This window comes from Balaenoptera ricei, chromosome 1 (genome assembly GCF_028023285.1).
Source record: "Balaenoptera ricei isolate mBalRic1 chromosome 1, mBalRic1.hap2, whole genome shotgun sequence".
Classification (NCBI taxonomy): domain Eukaryota; kingdom Metazoa; phylum Chordata; class Mammalia; order Artiodactyla; family Balaenopteridae; genus Balaenoptera; species Balaenoptera ricei.
The window spans coordinates 95814303-95833506 of NC_082639.1; the positions used below are offsets into that span (position 1 = coordinate 95814303).

At 37.4% G+C, this 19204-nt stretch overlaps 1 protein-coding gene across 3 annotated transcripts in view; it reads left to right on the forward strand.

Moving 5' to 3' along the window:
• GPSM2 (G protein signaling modulator 2) overlaps positions 1-18638 on the forward strand; it is a 65414-nt gene extending 46776 nt beyond the window's left edge. For 2 of the 3 annotated variants that reach the window (XM_059900762.1, XM_059900771.1), the window contains exons 11-15: positions 354-424; positions 4557-4733; positions 7023-7182; positions 8084-8301; positions 17936-18638. In XM_059900762.1, the coding sequence (XP_059756745.1) occupies positions 354-424; positions 4557-4733; positions 7023-7182; positions 8084-8301; positions 17936-18163 (854 nt within the window). In that variant the 3' untranslated portion in view covers positions 18164-18638. The remainder of the gene's footprint in view (positions 1-353; positions 425-4556; positions 4734-7022; positions 7183-8083; positions 8302-17935) is intronic. The other variant, XM_059900777.1, reaches the window with a different exon arrangement.
• Positions 18639-19204: the final 566 nt, after the last annotated feature.

The following is a 19204-nucleotide window of genomic DNA, read 5'->3' on the forward strand; positions in this document are numbered from 1 at the left end:
CCTTATGTTTCTACTTACTTAAACCTCTCTACAGTTTGTTTGGGTTGTTTTTAGGAGACTGTGTGTATCACATAAAACCAGTTATTATAAAAATGCCTTTTCTAATTTAAGGGGTAGTTAGTAACCAAAGTTAGTTTCCAACCAAAACGTTAACTTCCTTACATCAAAACGTTTTAGAGGGAGTGTATATTTTAATTTAGTTGGTGTGGAAAATTATTATTCTTGAAAGAATACATGTTTCCTCCTTCTGTGTGGGTTTTTGTAGCAGACTTTAAATTTGAATAACACAGTGATGCTGAATTTTCAGTCTTAAGGGCTCCCTGGCTTACTTAAATTAACTTTTTTTTACAAAGGTGCACGCCCCAAGTTTGGACGCCGACACAGTATGGAAAACATGGAACTTATGAAGTTAACACCAGAAAAGGTTGGCAGTTTTTATTTCTTGAACTGTTATAACAAAATATTTTAGCAACTTTTAATTTAAATAATTTAAATAAGTCTTGTCATATATGGGTATCACTTTAACATTTTCCTTTGGAAAGAATCGAGTACAATGCAAAAAGAATGTGTACAGTATGCTGCCATCTGTTTAAGAAAAGTTTTATGCATATATATCCTTTGTAGATGCATAAGACATTTCTGTAAGAATATATAAGAAACTTGCTAGTAGCAATTACCTCTGGGAAAAGAATTGCTGTCTGGGTTAAGAGAAACACTATATACTATTTTGAACTGTTTGAATATTTTACTATTTTACCATGTACATGCATTACTTTGTTTTTTTAATTAAAAGAAGAACAGGAAAATCAGAAAAGGATTAGGAAGCTTTTTTCAACTAAATAACAGCAACATTATTGGCAAGATTAATGATACGTATGATCAAGCTAGTTTTTTTAGCTGCATTTTTGAAAAGCAGTTTTTTTAACAAAGAAACAACTCTGTTCAAGATGCATCTTCTCTAGGTTTTTTTTTTTTAAGTAACAGAGAAGGGACTTTATAATTGGAAAAAGGTTATTGAAGAACAAATCTAGGCTGCTTTCTTCCACCTCCATTTATCTTAATTTTACATTGTTAAGGTATGCTCTTACTCCTTTATGGTGTATTTCTTGAAACACTTTTTACAAAATGTGTTTATTGTAGTAACTTTGGAAACTTCCAACAAGGAAATTAAAATTATCAGTAATCCCACCTCCCAGTAGTAACCAAAATTAATGTTTTTGTATTTATTCGTCTTGCATTTTCATATGAATATCATATTATAGATACTATTTTATAATACATAGTAATATATCAACATCTTTCCATGTAATGAAGTATTCTTCTGCCCTATTATTATAATAGGCATATTATTTTTTAATATTGACATTTTTTGTGTAAGTAGTCTTCATGATACCAACATCTGATTTGAACTAATATCCAATATTTTTTTATTCCAGTTACAGAGTTGGTTTTTTTTTTTGTCTTTTTTTTTTGCAGATAAATTGATCTTTATAAAAATTAAAAACTTTTGTTCTTTAAGGGATACCATTGAGAAAGTAAGAATACAACCCACAGGATGGGAGAAAATATCTGTAAATCACATGTCTGATAAGGGACTTGCATTCAGAATATATAAAGAACTCTTACAAGTCAACAATAAAAAATGCAATTAAAAATAGGCAAGGAATTTGAATAGGCATTTCTCCACAGATCACATACAAATAGCTAATAAGCCATGGAAATATGTGCAATCACCATTAGCCATCAGAGATAAGCAAATCAAAACCGTAAGATACCACTTCATACCTACTAGATTGGCTATGATAAAAAAGACAGATAAAAACAAGTGTTTGGTGAGGATGTAGAGAAACTGGAAAAGTCATATACTGCTGGTAGGTATAGAAAAGAGTCTGGTGATTCCTCAAATGGTTAAACATAGAGTTGCCATATGATCCAGCAATTCCTCCCAGCCAAGAGAAATAAAAACATACATCCACACAAAAACTTGTACATGAATGTTTATATAGCAGTATTTTTCATAATAGCCAAAATGTGGAGACGGCCCAAATGTCCACTAACTGATGAATGGACAAATCTATTTATTAACAGATAATAAAATCTGACTTATGTAGATAGTGGAATATTATTTGTCAGTAAAATGTAAAATGTAATGAAGTGCTGATCTATGCTATAACATAGATGAAAGTCAAAAGCATTATCCCCAGTAAAAGAAGTCAGTCACAATAGACCACCTGTTGTATATGAAACAATGTTAGGCAAATTTTGGAGACAAATATGTTAATGGTTGCCTAAGGCTGGGATGTCTGGGATGAGGGTACAGGGTTTTTTTTGAATTAATGGTACAAGGTTTCTTTTTTGAATGATGAAAATGGACTAAAGTTAGATTATTAGGACAGCTGTGCAACTGTGGATATCCTAAAATTAATATAAAAAATTCATTGAATAGTTACAGAGTTTTAAAAAAACTTCTGGTTAACTTCTGAAGGGCTTTATGATTCCCCCCCATATATTTACCTCTTATATTGGTGAGTGGTTCTCAAATCCTTAAATCTATAGATTATTTAAAAAAAAAAAAAAACAGAACACAAAAAACTTAAGTCAATTTAGATCTCCTTAGTTTTTCTAGTAGGTAGGAAACTAGTAATAAGCAGCAAAATTAATTTGGTGCATCTGTAGTGGTACCAACAGTAAATTCCATGAGAAGCTGACCAGATTCAACCCTGTAATTTTCCAAGAGCCTAATGATGATAAAGCTTTATGTCTAATTTAAAATATGTTTAAGTGGAATTAGTTCTTTGTGATTTTTTTTTACCTCATAATAAATATTTATTTGTTTTATTTTTGGCTGCCTTGGGTCTTAGTTGAGGCATATGGGCTCCTCGTTGTGGCGCATGGGCTCTCTAGTTGTGGCCTGTGTGCTCAGTAGTTGCAGCATGCGGGCTTAGTTGCCCTGCGGCATGTGGGATCTTAGTTCCCTGACCAGGGATCAAACCCATGTCCCCTGCATTGGAAGATGGATTCTTAACCACTGGACCAACAGGGAAGTCCCTAACTTCCTGTTTGGAAGTCGTAATAAAGTCAAAGAGTTCAGTACAATTTTATCAACAAAAGATTACTACTGCTGTGTAAGTTTTAGATGTTATTTTTTAGGGTTATAAATTCTACATACATCCAAAATTTCCAGTTGTAACAGATTTCTAAGTAACTCATATCAAGAATAAAACTTTGGCTTCTTCTCTGACCATTTAAATTTTATTTTTATGGACTTTTCACAAACTTTGTTTTCTTTTCTTAGGTTTTTTTTTTTTTTTAATTTTTTTTATTTATTTATTTTTGGCTGTGTTGGGTCTTCGTTTCTGTGCGAGGGCTTTCTCTAGTTGCGGCGAGTGGGGGCCATTCTTCATCGCGGTGCACGGGCCTCTCACTATCGCGGCCTCTCTTGTTGCGGAGCATAGGCTCCAGACGCACACGCACAGGCTGAGTAGTTGTGGCTCACGGGCCCAGTTGCTCCGTGGCATGTGGGATCTTCCCAGACCAGGGCTCGAACCCGTGTCCCCTGCATTGGCAGGCAGATTCTCAACCACTGCGCCACCAGGGAAGCCCTTTTCTTAGGTTTTTAACAACCTCCATTTTAATATTTTGATAATGAGAAATCCATAACACACACATTCGGTACAAGCTGTTGAAAACAGTGAGTTAGGGACTTTCCTGGTGGTGCAGTGGTTAAGAATCCGCCTGCCAATGCAGGGGACACGGGTTTGAGCCCTGGTCTGGGAAGATCCCACATGCCACAGAGCAACTAAGCCCGTGCGCCACAATTACTGAGCCTGCGCTCTAGAGCCCATGAGCCACAACTGCTGAGCCCGCGTGCCACAACTACTGAAGCATGTACCTAGAGCCCATGCTCTGCAACAAGAGAAGCCACCGCAATGAGAAGCCCACGCACCACAACGAAGAATAGCCCCTGTTGGGCTTCCCTGGTGGCGCAGTGGTTGAGAGTCTGCCTGCCAATGCAGGGGACACGGGTTCGAGCCCTGGTCTGGGAAGATCCCACATGCCGCGGAGCGGCTGGGCCCGTGAGCCACAACTACTGAGCCTGCGCGTCTGGAGCCTGTGCTCCACAAGAAGAGAGGCCGCGATAGTGAGAGGTCCGCGCACCGCGATGAAGAGGAGGTTCGCGCACCACGATGAAGAGTGGCCCCCGCTTGCTGCAACTGGAGAACGCCCTCGCACAGAAACGAAGACCCAACACAGCCATAAATAAATAAATAAATAAATAAAAATTAAAAAAAAAAAAAAAAAAAAAAAGAATAGCCCCTGCTCGCCGCAACTAGACCCGCACATAGCAATGAAGACCCAAATTATCTTTGCAGCCAAAGATAATTAATTAATTAATTAATTAAAAAAGAAAACAGTGAGATATACTGGCAAAAAGGAATTTATTAAGAGATCTAAGCCACTCACCCCCCTCCCCATCCCTAATTACTAAATGGCAGGTTATATATAGCTTTGGTGTTCTTTTTTTCGTGTCCTGCTTTCCATTTATAATTTTGTAGGTACAAAACTGGAACAGTGAAATTCTTGCTAAACAAAAACCTCTTATTGCCAAACCTTCTGCAAAGCTCCTCTTTGTCAACAGATGGAAGGGGAAAAAATACAAAACTAATTCCTCCACTAAAGTTCTTCAAGATGCCAGTAATTCCATTGATCACCGAATTTCAGATTCTCAAAGGGTATGTTTAAAATAAGTTTTTGAGTATTGTGTTTTGAGTTTTTTATATTCATACTGGATTTTAGTAATATATTTTTAGATATTCAGTATAAAATATCTTTGTTATTCAAAGAAGTTTTCTGTATTTTCCTATCTTTTCTGTGTTCTTCAAAGCTAGAAACTATAATTACTCCATTCATAGATAAGTTGCTCCACTACTTTGGGCAGTAATTATTTCTTTGTGTTTTAAGTCACTGTTGTTTGCAAAAATAGTACCTTCATTTCACCAGAGTGTCTCCCAGTGAAAATGTCCTCCACTCAGCCTAGAAGTCAGAACAAATTAAATTCAGATGTTCAAGGAGTTTTAAATACTAATTTGAAATGAAGAGTGTCTGCATGCATCAATTTCTATTTATTTCTATTGTTAAAATTATAGAGTTAAAAATGATTTTGTTGAAAAGTGAGCATAGAAATCAGATTATTAAATATAAAAAAATATTTAGAAGTTGAAAAATACCATGGGTTTACTGGTAAGTATCAGGGGTATCTCTGGCTACCCTACACTCTGATAAAAAGATCAAAATAAATTACAAAGAAGATACTTCAAATTATCAAGTTCATTTTTCAAGCAGTTGAGAACCTTTGAAAAAATTGTTAGCCTTTTATTTTTTAACAGAAATTTCTATTGGTCCTGTTGTCAGCATTTTTTTTTTTTTGTATCTGCACCCTTGTAATGTCCTTTGCCTTGGTTTTTATCAGTTTTTTACATGTTTCTTACACATGTATGACTAACAAAAGGAAACATTATGGGGTATATAAAAATGGTCCAGGAATATTTTTGTAGATCTGGAAGGCATATCTTTGTTCAAGGTTTGAGGTCTTAACTAAGCCCACTTAGCCCAACCAAAAATGTATTTTTGGAGCCTGTCTTTTGATATTCAGAATTTTTAATTAGAGGCTTTTTGCCCCTAGGAAAAAGTCTTTTTGTTAGTGATTAAGGCAGTTGACTATAGCTTATGTACATACTTATTCCCAAACCTCAAGCTTGACATGTTAAAAATTGTGCTGTCTCAAGCCCTCCTGTTTTCCTTACTTCAGTTAAAGGTCTGCCATGTATACTACACTGTCACCCAAGCTAGGAATGCGGGTGTCATTCTAGACTCCCTCTCCTTCATTGACCACATCCAGTTAATCCCTATATCACTCAGATCTGCCCTGAGCACCCTCCCCCCACCTTTAAAAAAAACCTCTGCTACTATGTCTTAGTTCTTAATGTACTGCTTTATCTCTTACCCAGATTTCTGGAATAGGCACCTGAACTGACCCCTTTCCTTGCATTATTAACCCTTGCAATCAGTTGGAACGGCCAGTTCTGTTTCTGTACAAAACCGCTTAAAATTGGCTATTACCAGTGTTTCTCTTACATCACATAGGATAAGTCTTAACTTGTTAGCATGTCATACAGAGGTCCTTGTGTTGGCCTCTTCTTCCCCTCCCCTTTTCACCACCCCTGCATACCCTTCAGTTCATTATCCCCTAAACACTACAAAGCTTTGGAATTGCGTATTAATCAGTGTGAAACATCTCTACCCTGCAAATGCTTATTCACTCTCCAGGAACCAACTCAAATATCACATAAGTTTCTGCTGTTTCACTTAAGAATTAGTTACACCCTTCTCCCAAGGCTCGTAACAGTTTGTATATATGTACTTCTATTATAATACTATCATTATGAAAAGTAAAATAATTACTTTTATTAAACATTAGTTATTTTAGTTTTGAAGCTTTCCAAATAAAGTATAACTGGTACCCCTCTGTCTCAAATATTCATTTATTTGAAGTTTATATTTTTTCAGAATCTTCAAATCTTTAAATACAATAAAAGACCTTAGAAATCACTATGCCAGGAAAATATACATGCCTTCTTACTTAGTTTATCAGTTCTTAGAAAGATTAGTTTACTTACATTCTGTTGTAGAATCTTAGAACTGAACTTTGAACCTGGGGTACATGCCTGTATCACTGATATTTGCATAATTCATTCAGTATCTGTAGCAGTTCCCCTAAGTCTGAGGTACATTTATTTAGCTTTAGGAATACAAGGATTAAAAAATAACTAGAAATGCTTTTTGTTAGTTGGATTGAAATAACTTTTTATTACCAAGTGGTTGGCATCTTGTATAAAGAAAATGTCAATTTTTTATTTTTAATCTTCATCGTTTACCATTCACATTTGAGGTATATATGATAGTGTTTCACTGATGATCTAAGGATAATGCTGAAATATTTAGGTTTTCTCTCAATATTTTAGAAAATCAGTGCAGATACTATTGGAGATGAAGGGTTCTTTGACCTATTGAGCCGATTTCAAAGCAATCGGATGGACGATCAGAGGTGCTGCTTAAAAGAACAGAACTCCGGATCAGCTTCAACAGCAGCTTCTGCCACTCCCCCCAGAATGATGCTAGAAAGTAAGCTATCTGTGCTTCTCCTGAGATTTGAATAGTTCCCTTTGATATTCTTGTGATTTATTTCTGAGAATTTAGGAGGTACAGTAAAGGAGCCTGAATCAAGGTATATCTGAAATGCTGGTATTTGTACAGTTTCAAACAAGGTTTTGTTTCAGTTCCCCTAAGTTTATCTGTATTTCTAGCCCAGTGCACTTTCTACGAACTATATCATACTGCCTCCCAAGTTTCCTAGGGGCTGGGGAAAAAAATCTAACTTAAAAAAAATAAAAATAATGAGGAAAAAATTATAGTTACACCTACCTAATGATTACATGTAAAATGCAGATACTTCATATGTGGATTAAAAAAGAAAAGCCAAGACAGACTGAAGAGGAACCTATGGCTATGGCTGAAGCTAAGGCTTGCCTGAGCCTTCGAAAGATCTAAAATAGGTTACTTAAAATTTTCTATTTCAGCTACCAAAAGACTTCCTCCCCCATAGACCAAGACTTGCCAGCAGCACTTAACTCTAAGTTTAGTTAGTTAGCTGAATGTCCTATCCAGGGCATGGGATAAAAATACTGTCCATTCATCCTGGTCTAAGAAAGTATGTGAGAAAAACAATTTAGTTACCTTCTGAAATCTAGCCCCGATAAAGTTACATATTGGGTGGCATTAGATAAAGGGAAATATAGTCAAGTCCGAATTACCTCCAAGTGGACCATCTGAAGTACTCTGGGATTCATTCTTCCCTCCCCACCCATCTAGTCTGGCCCCAGCCTATCAGTGACTCAGTGACAGAGCTAAAGCAGGAGGGCAGAAAGGGTGTTGGGAGTGAATAAGGCAGAAAGAAATTGTATGTATACAATAAATATGCTTAAATCACTTTATTATTTTTGGATTTTTTTTCCTCTATTCATAGCACCATCTGTTTCCATGGTATCCCCCAACACAGATGAGTTTTTAGACCTTCTTGCCAGCTCACAGAGCCGCCGTTTGGATGATCAGAGAGCCAGTTTCAGTAATTTGCCTGGGCTTCGTCTGACACAAAACAACAATCAGTCAGTACTTGGCCACCTGATGACTAATGACAACAAAGAGGCTGATGAAGACTTCTTTGACATCCTTGTAAAATGTCAAGTATGTCTGCATATTTTTGTCATTCCGTATATATAGCTCAGATGTTGTTGAGAGCTTTGGCAGTATTATGATTCTAAATTGGGAAAAGCTCATTTTGTTATTAGAAAGGCAATAAGTTGATTATTCAGGGATCCATCAGACATTGTAGCTCCCTTATGATTGCTTCTTATTTTGTGTTCCTTTTGGCTGGTGAGGTGGGATGTTGCTGATGACTCCCTCTGAGCTGTAGTAGAGACTACAGGAAGAGCCCCTCTTCTGAATTTTAGGAATAGCATCAGGAGCAACCAGTATTAACATGGAGAGAGTCTAGCTGGGGCCCTTTCTAGACAGTTTACCATTTGGGAGAAATGTATATATTGAGATAGCTTTCATATTTTAGCTGTTTTAATAATTATTAACCAAAGTGGTTAAGAAATATCTCAAATGGCTTGGACAGGACCATGAGAAAAATAATGCTTATTTTCACTAAAAAGAGACATTTCCTGTGCCTAACCCTAGTTCTGTGTTCTATGTCTCAGTTTTCTCACTGATAAAAAGATGAGATGATGATCTCTCATTCATTCAATCAAAATATTACCAAACACCTTTTATGTTCTGGGCACTATTCTAGATATTGGGGATACACTGCTTTTTAAAGTATCCTACATTTTAGCGTGAGAGACATTGAATAAGAGTGTGTGTGTGTGTATAGATACATAGATAGGTAGTATATGTCAGGTACTGATACTTGCTATAAAGAAAATTAAAGCAAGATAGATAAAGAGGTAATGGGTAACCAGGGGTGGTGGTGGTGGTGGTGGTTGATGGAGTGTCTGTTTTAGACGTGGTGGTTAGGCAAGAGCTTTCTGGGTTGACACTTGAACACAGACCTGAATGAGGTAAAGCAGTCAGCCATGTGCATATTTACTGGAAGAGCATTCCACGCAGAGACAGCAAGTCCCCTCTTGGATATAGAAGCTTAGCAGGTTCAAGGAATGGCAAGGTGGCCAGTGTAGTGTGACTGGTGTAGAGTGAGTAAAGGGTAGAGGAAAGTGCTACAGGATGAGGATGGAGAAGTGATCAGTGCCTAGATCATATAGGCTCTTGTAGGCCATGATGAGGTCTTGTGTTCCAGATGTGATAGGAAGGCATTGGAGGGTTCTGGGAGATCATCCTGACCATCGTTGAAAGAATGTAGTGGCAAAGGGTGTTTGTTAGTAGGAAAACCAGCTAGGAAACTAATGTGGTAATAAGGCAAAAACTATTGGTGACTTGGACTAGCATGGTGAGAGCAGTGATGATAAGTGGTCAGAATAGGGATATAACTTGAAATTATGGTTGGTTGGCAAGACCTGTTAATAAACTGGATGGAGGGTATGAGAAAGAGAATCAAGGATGATTCCTACCTTCTTGGCTTGAATAACTGAGTAAATGGATGGTACCATTTACTGAAATGGAGAAGACCAGAGGAGAGACAGGTTTGGGGAGGAAAGCAAGAGTTTTACTTTAGATATGTAAATGTGGGAAACCTAATTAGACATTCAAGTGGAATAGGCACTATTAAAAAAAAAAAACCTGGAGCCCCAGAGGGAAGTAACTTTAGGAGTCATCAGCATATAGCTGGTATTAAAGCCCTGGGAAAGAGATTACCTAAAGAATAGATAAGGAAATAGGAAGACTAAGCCCTGGGCACTGGAAAACCACTAATTGGATAAAGGAAGATGAACCACTGAAGCAGGAAATCAGCCAGAGATTTGGAAGAAAACTTGGAGAGTGTGGTAGAAGCCAAGTGAAGAAAGTGTTTAAGGAATGTTCATCTGTGTCAGATGCTGTTAAGAAGCTAAGTAAGATGATGGCTGAGCCTACTAGATACAGCAACATTTATAATTGTGAAAGATACTGTTTTAGTGGCATGACGGGGCAAAGGCCTGAGTGGGTTGAGAAAATGGGAAATGTAAAAGGGGAGATAGATAGTACACAGAAAAAAAGGAAGGCAAAGAAATGAATCATTAGTTGGAGGGGGTTATAGGATATAGGTGGGTTTTTTCTTATTTTGAGAGTTAATATACAGCATGTTTGCTGATGGAATGATCACATAGAGAGGGGAACCAGTGATGCAGAAGAGTATAGGATAAAGAACAGTTTTTGCATAGGTGAGAAGGAAAACAGAGTATATGTGTACAGATTTGGAGGTAGAAGCAAGTAGGAATTATCTCTGGTTGCTTTTATTTTCTTAGCAAAGTAAGAAGTAGAGCTATTTAAGGCAGAAGACCTAAACAGACATTTCTCCAAAGAAGACATACAGAGGCCAAGAGGCACAAGAAAAGATACTCAACATGGCTAATTATCAGAGAAATGCAAATTAAAACTACAGCGAGGTATTGCCTCACACAGGTCAGAATCCCATCATCAAAGAAAGAGTCTACAAATAATAAATACTAAAGAGGGTGTGGAGAAAAGGGAACCCTCCTACGCTGTTAGTAGGAATGTAAATTGGTAAAGCCACTATGGAGAACAGTATGGAGGTTCCTTAAAAAACTGAAAATAGGACTTCCCTGGTGGCACAGTGGTTAAGAATCCGCCTGTCAATGCAGGGGACACAGGTTCGATCCCTGGTCCATGAAGATCCCACATGCCGCAGAGCAACTAAGCCCGTGTGCCACAACTACTGAGCCTGCGCTCTAGAGCCCATGAGCCACAACTACTGAGCCCACGCGCCACAGCTAATGAAGCCTGCGTGCTGCAACTAGTAGCACAGCTACTAGTGCCCACGTGCTGCAACTACTGAAGCCTGCGCACCTAGAACCCATGGTCCTCAATAAGAGAAGCCACCACAATGAGAAGAAGCCCACGCACCACAACGAAGCGTTAGCCCCTGCTCGCCACAACTAGAGAAAGCCCGATGCAGCAACGAAGACCTGACACAGCCAAAAAAAAAAAAAAAGACAATTCAATTCAAAAATGGGAAAAGAGGCACAACACTGTAAACCAACTATACTTCAATTAAAACAAACAAAAACCAAAAAACTAAAAATAGAGTTACCCTATTATCCTGCAATTCCACTCCTGGGCATATATCTGGAGAAAACTCTAATTTGAAAAGATAAATGCACCCCTACGTTCATAGCAGCACCATTTACAACAGCCAAGACATGGAAACAACCTAAATGTCCATTGACTGACAGATGAATGGATAAAGAAGATGTGGTACATAAATACAATGGAATACTACTCAGCCATAAAAAAGAATGGAATAATGCCATTTGAAGCAACATGGATGGACCTGGAGATTATCATACTAAGTGAAGTAAGTCAGAGAAAGACAAATACCATATGCTATCACTTATATGTGGAATCTAAAACGTGATACAAATGAACTTATCTATGAAACAGAAACAGACTCACAGACATAGAAAACAAACTTATGGTTACCAAGGGGGGGAAAGGGGACAGGGGGAGGGATAAATTAGGAATTTGGAATTAACATATACACACTACTATATATAAAATAGATAACCAACAAGGTTCTACTGTATAGCAGTGAACTGTATTCAATATATTGTAATAAACCATAATGGAAAAAAATATGAAAAAGAAAATATGTATAACTGAATCACTTTGTTGTACACCAGAAACTAACACAACATTGTAAATCAACTATACTTAATTTAAAAAAAAAAAAAAAAAAAGAAATAGAGGGACTTCCTTGGTGGTCCAGTGGTTAAGAATCTGCCTTCCAATGCAGGGGATGCAGGTTCGATCCGTGGTCGGGGAACAAAGATCCCACATGCCAAGGGACAACTAAGCCCACATGCCAGAACTAGAGAGCCCATGTGCAACTACAGCGCCCACGCGCTGCCACAACTAGAGAGAAGCCTGCACACTGCAACAAAAGATCCTGTGTGCTGCAACTAAGACCTGACGCAGCCAAAAGAATAAATGAATGAATGAATGAATGAATGAGTGAATGAATGAAAAATAGAGCCATTTAGCAGAGATTGAGGTTGGAGCACAGTAATTATGGAAAAAAAAAAGGAAGTGGCGTATAGTTGACTTGGAGGAACTAAAAGCATGCTGACCAGGGAAAATAGGGTTGCTGAGCTGTGCTGAGGTTCACAGTCATGGAACTAAGGCTGGTCAGTGCAGTTGTATATTTTCTCCAGTCATAACCAGCTGCTTAAGGAGGCAGAGAGATAGATTTAATCAAGCTTTGTATTGCCAGGAGAATAGGATAGAGGGGGAGAGCAATGTCAGGAAGTGCTTTCCATAACAGATTTTGGAACCTGGACTGTGTCTAAGAAGGGACGTAAGGGAAGGTGTGAAAGTGAAAAGTGGCAGTGGTCTCAGTGGATTCAAGAAATGCTGAAGTTACTTACCTAATAACACACCATCAACATATATAAAGCAAAAATTGACAGAACTGAAGGGAGAAATGGAGTTTTTACAATAATAGTTGAAGACTTCAATCCCCACTCTCATTATTGGGTAGGACAACCAAGCAGAAGATAAGAAAGAAAACAGAGGACAACAACACGATAAACCAACTACATCTAACAGATTGGAATAATACACAACAGAACAGAATACACATTCTTACATGTATATGAGACCCTCTCCAGGACAGACCATACGTTAGGCCACAAATTAAGTCTCAACAGATATCTTAAGATATCATACAAAGTATCTTCTCCAACCAAAATAGGATGAAGTTAGAAGCAACAGAAGGAAAAATTGGAAAATTCACAAATTTGTAGAAGTTAAACAACCAGTGGGTCAAAGAAGAAATTAAAAGGGAAATTAGAAAATACCTAGGGACTTCCCTAGTGATCCAGTGGGTAAAACTCCACACTCGAAATGCAGGGGGCCTGGGTTCGATCTCTGATCAGGGAACTAGATCCCCCCATGCATGCTGCAACTAAGTGTCCACGTGATGCAACTAAGAAGTCCGCATGCCACAACTAAGAGCCCACCAGCACACAACCAAGTGTCCACATGATACAACTAAAGATCCCGCATGCCAAGGGACAGGAAGATCCTGTGTGCTGCAACTAAGACACAGTGCAGCCTAAATAAATAAATATTTAAAAAAAAACCTAGAGACTAATGAAAATGAAAACACAATTTACCAAAACTTATGGGATGCAGTGAAGGTGGTGCCCAGGAAAATTTATAGCTGTAAATGCTTACATTAAAAAAGAAAGATCTCAGATCAACAGCCTAACTTTACAACTTAAGGAACTAGAAAAAGAACAACAAACTAAGCTTAAAACTAGCAGAAGGAAGGAGTAATAAAGATTAGAGCAGAGACAGATACAACAGAGAACAGGAAAAAACAGAGAAAATCAACAAAATCAAAAGGTGGTTCTTTGAAAAGATTAATAAAATTGACAAACTTTTAGCTATACTAAGAAAAAGAGAAGGTTCAAATTACTAAAATTAGAAATGAAAGCAAGGACATTACTACTGATTCTACAGAAATAAAAAGAAGTATAGGAGAATGCTATGAATGACTGTATGCCGCCAACAAGCTGGATAATCTAGATGAAATGGGCAAATAACTAGAAACATAAAACCAAGAATGAACCATGAAGAAATAGAAAATAGATCCATAATTCATAAGGAGATTGTATCAGTAATTAAAAACCTCCTGACAAAAGAAAAGCCCTGGACTTGATGGCTTCACAGGTGAATTCTACCAAATATTTAAAGAACACCAATTCCAAAAATTGAAAAAAAGGGAACATTTCCTATTCCTAAGTCATTCTATGAGGCAAATATTGCCCTGATACCAAAGCCAGTTAAGACTTTGTAAGAAAACTACAGACCAATATCCTTTTTGAATATAGATGCAAAAATTAGCAACAAAATACTAGCAACCAGAAGCCAGTGGCATATTAAAAGGATTATATGCCATAACCTGATGGGATTTATTCCTGGAATGCAAAGATGGTTCAACATGTGGAAATCAATCAATGTAATGTACCACATTAATAGAATGAAGGAAAAAAACACAATCATCTCAGTTGATGCAGAAAAGTCACTTGACAAAATTCAACACATCTTCATGATAAAAAGCAAACCAGGAATAGTAGGAAACTACCATGACATAATAAAAATCATTTATGAACCACATACACAGCTATCATCATACTCAGTGGTAAAAGACTGAAAGCTTTCAAGATCAGGAACAAGACATGGATGCCCACTTTGCCACTTATATTCAACATAGTACTGGAAGTTCCAGCCTGTTTGGCAAGGAAAAGAAACAGAAGGCAGCCAAATTGGAAAAGAAGTAAAATGATCTGTTTGGAGATGACAGGGTCTTATATGTAGAAAATCCTAAAGATTTCACCACAAATCTATTAGAACTAAGAAGGAAAGTTACAAGATCAACATCCAAAATCAGTTGCATTTCTATACACTAATAATGAACAGTCCATAAAGGAAATTAAGAAAACAGTTCCACTTACAATAGCATCAAAGAGAATAAAATACTTAGGAATTAACCAAGAAGGTGAAAGACTTGTACAGTGAAAACTACAAAATATTTCTGAAAGAAATTAAATATGACATAAGTCCCTCCCACTGGAAGACTTAAGATTGTTAAAAAGTCAATACTGTTTTGACACCTGACATAATCCCATCACTCCTCATTTGTGGGATAGTGTGAAGGAATGGTCAGACCAGTATACTGGTCTGACAATTATTTAATAAAATGAAAATTTTTTTTTAAAAGTCAGTACCACCCAGAGTGTGATCTACATATTTAATGCAATCCCTATCAAAAATTTCAGTGATGCTTTTTTACAAAAAGTTAAAAATCCATCCTAAAATTCATATGGAATCTCAAGGAAACCCAAATAGCCAAAACAATCTTGAACAAGAAGAACAAAGTTGGAGGAGTCACACTTCCTGATTTCAAAATTTATCACAAAGCTACAGTAATCAAAACAGTGTGATACCAGCATAATGAGACCCAATGGAATTCAATAGACAGCCCAGAAATAAACACTCTCAGATACTGTCAAACAATTTTCAACAAGGGTGACAAGACCATTCAATGTGGAAGTCTTATCAACAGTTGATGCTGGGAAAACAGGATATCCACATACAAAAGAATTAAGTTGGACCTTTACCTAATACCATATACAAAAATTAACTCAAAGTGGATCAAAGACCTAAATATAAGTGCTAAAAAACTATAAAGCTCTTAGAAGAAAACGTAAGGGGAAAGCTTCATGACTTTGGATTTGGCTATGGTTTCTGGGTTACGACACCAAAGGCACAGGCAACAAAAGAAAAAAAAGACAAATTGGACTTCATGAAAACTTAAAACTTTTATGGATCAAAGGACACCATCAACAAAGCAAAAAGGCAACCCACAGAAAATATGTGCAAATCATATAACATAAAGATTAATCTAGAATATAGAGAACTCCAAAAGCTCAACAACAAAAAACCTGATTCAAAAGTGGGCAAAGAACCCAAATAGATATTCCTCCAAAGAAGATATACAAATGGCCAATAATTATAGGAAATGATGCTTGACGTCACAAATCATTAGAGAAATGCAGATCAAAACCACAATGAAGGACTTCCCTGGTGGCGCAGTGGATAAGACTCCATGCTCCCAATGCAGGGGGCCCGGTTCGATCCCTGGTCAGGGAACTAGATCCCCCATGCATGCCGCAACTAAGAGTTCACATGCCACAACTAAGACCTGGTGCAACCGAATTAAAAAAAAAAAAAAAAACCCCACAGTGAGATACCACCTCACGCCCATTAAGATGGCTATCAAAACAAGCCAAAAAATGCAGAAAATAGCAAATGCTGGTGTGGATATGGAGAAATTGGTACCCTTGTGCACTGCAGGTGGGAATATAAAATGGTGCAGCTGCTATGGAAAACAGTATGGCAGTTCCTCAAAAAGTTAAAAACAGAATTATCATACGCAGTCCCACTTCTGGGTATGATTGAAAGCAGGGACATGAACAGATATTTGTACACCCATATTCATAGCAGCATTATTCACAACAGCCAAAAGGTGGAAGCAACCCAAGTGTCCATCAGCAGATGAATGCATAAACAAAATATGGTGTACATACACAGTAGAATATTTTCAGCCTTAAAAACATGCTGCAACATGGATGCTGAGGAATATGCAGTCACAAGAGGACAAATACTCTGATGCCACTCATGTGAGCTAGTTAGAGCGGTCCAATTAACAGTGACAAGGTAGAACGGTGGTTGCAGAGACTGGAGAGAGGGGAGAGTGGGGAGTTGTTGTTTAATAGGTTTAGAGTTTGTCTTGCAAGATGAAAAAAGTTCTGGAGATGGATGGTGGTAATGATTGCACAACAATATGAATGTACCTGATACTGAACTGTACACTTAAAAATGGTTAAAATGGTAAATTTTATATTTATTTTACCTCAGTTTTTTAAAAAATGATTTACTGGGGGTAGTACTGGGGAGCCCCTGATCTGGAAAAACAGGAGTCCATGGTCAACATGAGATATTTTAAAATCATGATTTCAAAGACTGTGCAGTTATTGAGAATGACTGTGTCTGGCCTCTGACCATGGGAGCTAATGGATAAGGCAGAGGGCAAGGATGAAACACCAGAGGAGGGGAGGTCTAGGAACTGAAGCGCCTGAGTGTTGGATAAACCTAGGGGACAGTGAAATGACCACGAATCGTGACGGGAGAGATGATGACGAGTGAACCAGGTGTGTGTGGAGGGTGGGATGGCGCTGACTAGGAATCCGGGCAGCCCCGGCACCCTCACGGGGCGGCGGGGTTAAACGCTCGGGCGTGTCAGTGCACAGCGCCTAGCAACACGGGGCACTCCGATGTCAGCCATCACATTCCTACTCGTATTCTTGAGTTACAATACCAGACACTGTCCTGTAGACTTTTAAGTGCTTTCATTTGATCAAAAACATTTCTAACGTACTTCTAATATAAGAATCGTAAGTCAGAACTTGAAGGAAAAATTCACTCTGGGTTATTTATTTCCTTAACAGATTTTATTGCCTAAGACGAGGGTAGGCAAACTTTTTCTGTAAAGGGCCAGAGAGAAAATATTTTAGGCTTTTCGAGGCCCTATGGCCTTTGTTGCAACTGCTCAACTCTGCCCTTGTAGCAGGCAAACAGCCATACACAGTTCATAAACAAACAAGCGTGGTATTGAAATGAAAGTACTGTTTACAAAAACAGTGGGCAGTGGGTTATAGTTTGCTGACCCTTGGCCGAAGACAGTATTTATAAGGTAGTGATGTAGGGTTTTTGTACCTCACATGATATTCCTAAGGATTTGGTACGTTGTATTTGGCGATGCCTATTACAGTAAGATTATAATCTTGAACTGTTATCTTGGACATAGGTGACCTTGCATCTTAACTAATCTTACCAAAGCCATGAAGCTATGGCTTCATAATACTTGTTATACACAATACTTGTTATGCTCTGATTATAGAAGTCATTTCAAAGAAAAGATCTTACTAGGTTTCAGGTCTAAAGATTGAGTAAATTTCTAAGAGGCAGTAAATGTTTAAAGCTACATTTTCTTGTTGTGAATGTCAGACATAACATACCTTGGTGTTCTCCTTCCCTGCAGTATTTGTATTTTAATCTCTCTCTTGTAAATTTTTAGGGATCCAGATTAGATGATCAAAGATGTGCTCCACCCCCTGCTGCCACAAAGGGACCAACAGTACCAGATGAGGACTTTTTTAGCCTTATTTTACGGTCTCAAGCAAAAAGAATGGATGAACAGAGAGTTCTTTTACAAAGAGATCAAAACAGAGACACTGAATTTGGGCCGAAGGACCTTTTGCAGAGTAATGCTCTGTTGGAACTTGAAAATTCAGGAAAAAAATAAATAAGCAAACCACTAGTATACTATGAATATCCTTTTTAAAGCGACCTTATTTCCTTTCAGAACACTGCAGGAAAATTCAATCTATTACTTTTTTCCTTCAAAGGAGAAATTATAGCACTGTACTGAAGCTTAAAATGTTTTTAGCATGATGTAAATATTTAACCTTTGATAGCATAGTATTAATTAACATTCCTCTGGACACTCGTTTCAGGGTAGAGGTGTCTTAAAAGGTGCTTCATCAACTTTTGTGATTACTGCTTGGGATTATGTTCTTCAGCAACTTGTTAGATTCCTTTACCTAGTATTTGTAAAGTAGGAAGTTAAACGAATCTAGCCTAGGATTTAATCCTCTTGCTGAGGCAGATTTTTTTTTTTTTACTCTTAATTGACAATGGCTCCTTTTTATACTGATGTAGTGAGAAATTATGCTATTTCATAAAAATAATACACTTGACCAATGTGTAAAAAATTATACAGTCTATTAAAAAATCTAGATTTTTTTCCACTAAGAAAATCTCTATTTTCAATATAATTTTAGGCCAAAACCATTATAAAAGAAACTCTTAAAAATAAACTTCTTTAGCGTGTTTTGGCCTCTGTGTAATTTTTTAAATAACTAATTTTTATATATATACATATGTAAGTACAGATATGTATATATGTACATTTTGTGTGTGTGTGTGTGTGTGTATATATATATAGTATATAAAATGGTTTAAAATTGCATGTTCTGTTGCAAAATACTGTTGTAAAACTTTTTAGGACCTAATGTCAGAAAATCCAAAACCCTCATGTGACTCTGTCAAGAACCTGGTTCACAAAAATTAAGTACGAAAGACGTAGGTTAAGCCCTCAGTTGTCATTAAGCCCCTTCCCTCTTCCCAGAAACTGAAGGTGGTTTACAAGGGGACATAATACAACATAAATTAAGTTTAGCAAAAGCAAGTCAACAAGGATGGGACAGAGCTGGGCCTGGACTAAGGCTGAATTGCATAATACAAATGCCCATGCCTGGAACAAGTTGGCAACTCATTCACCCCT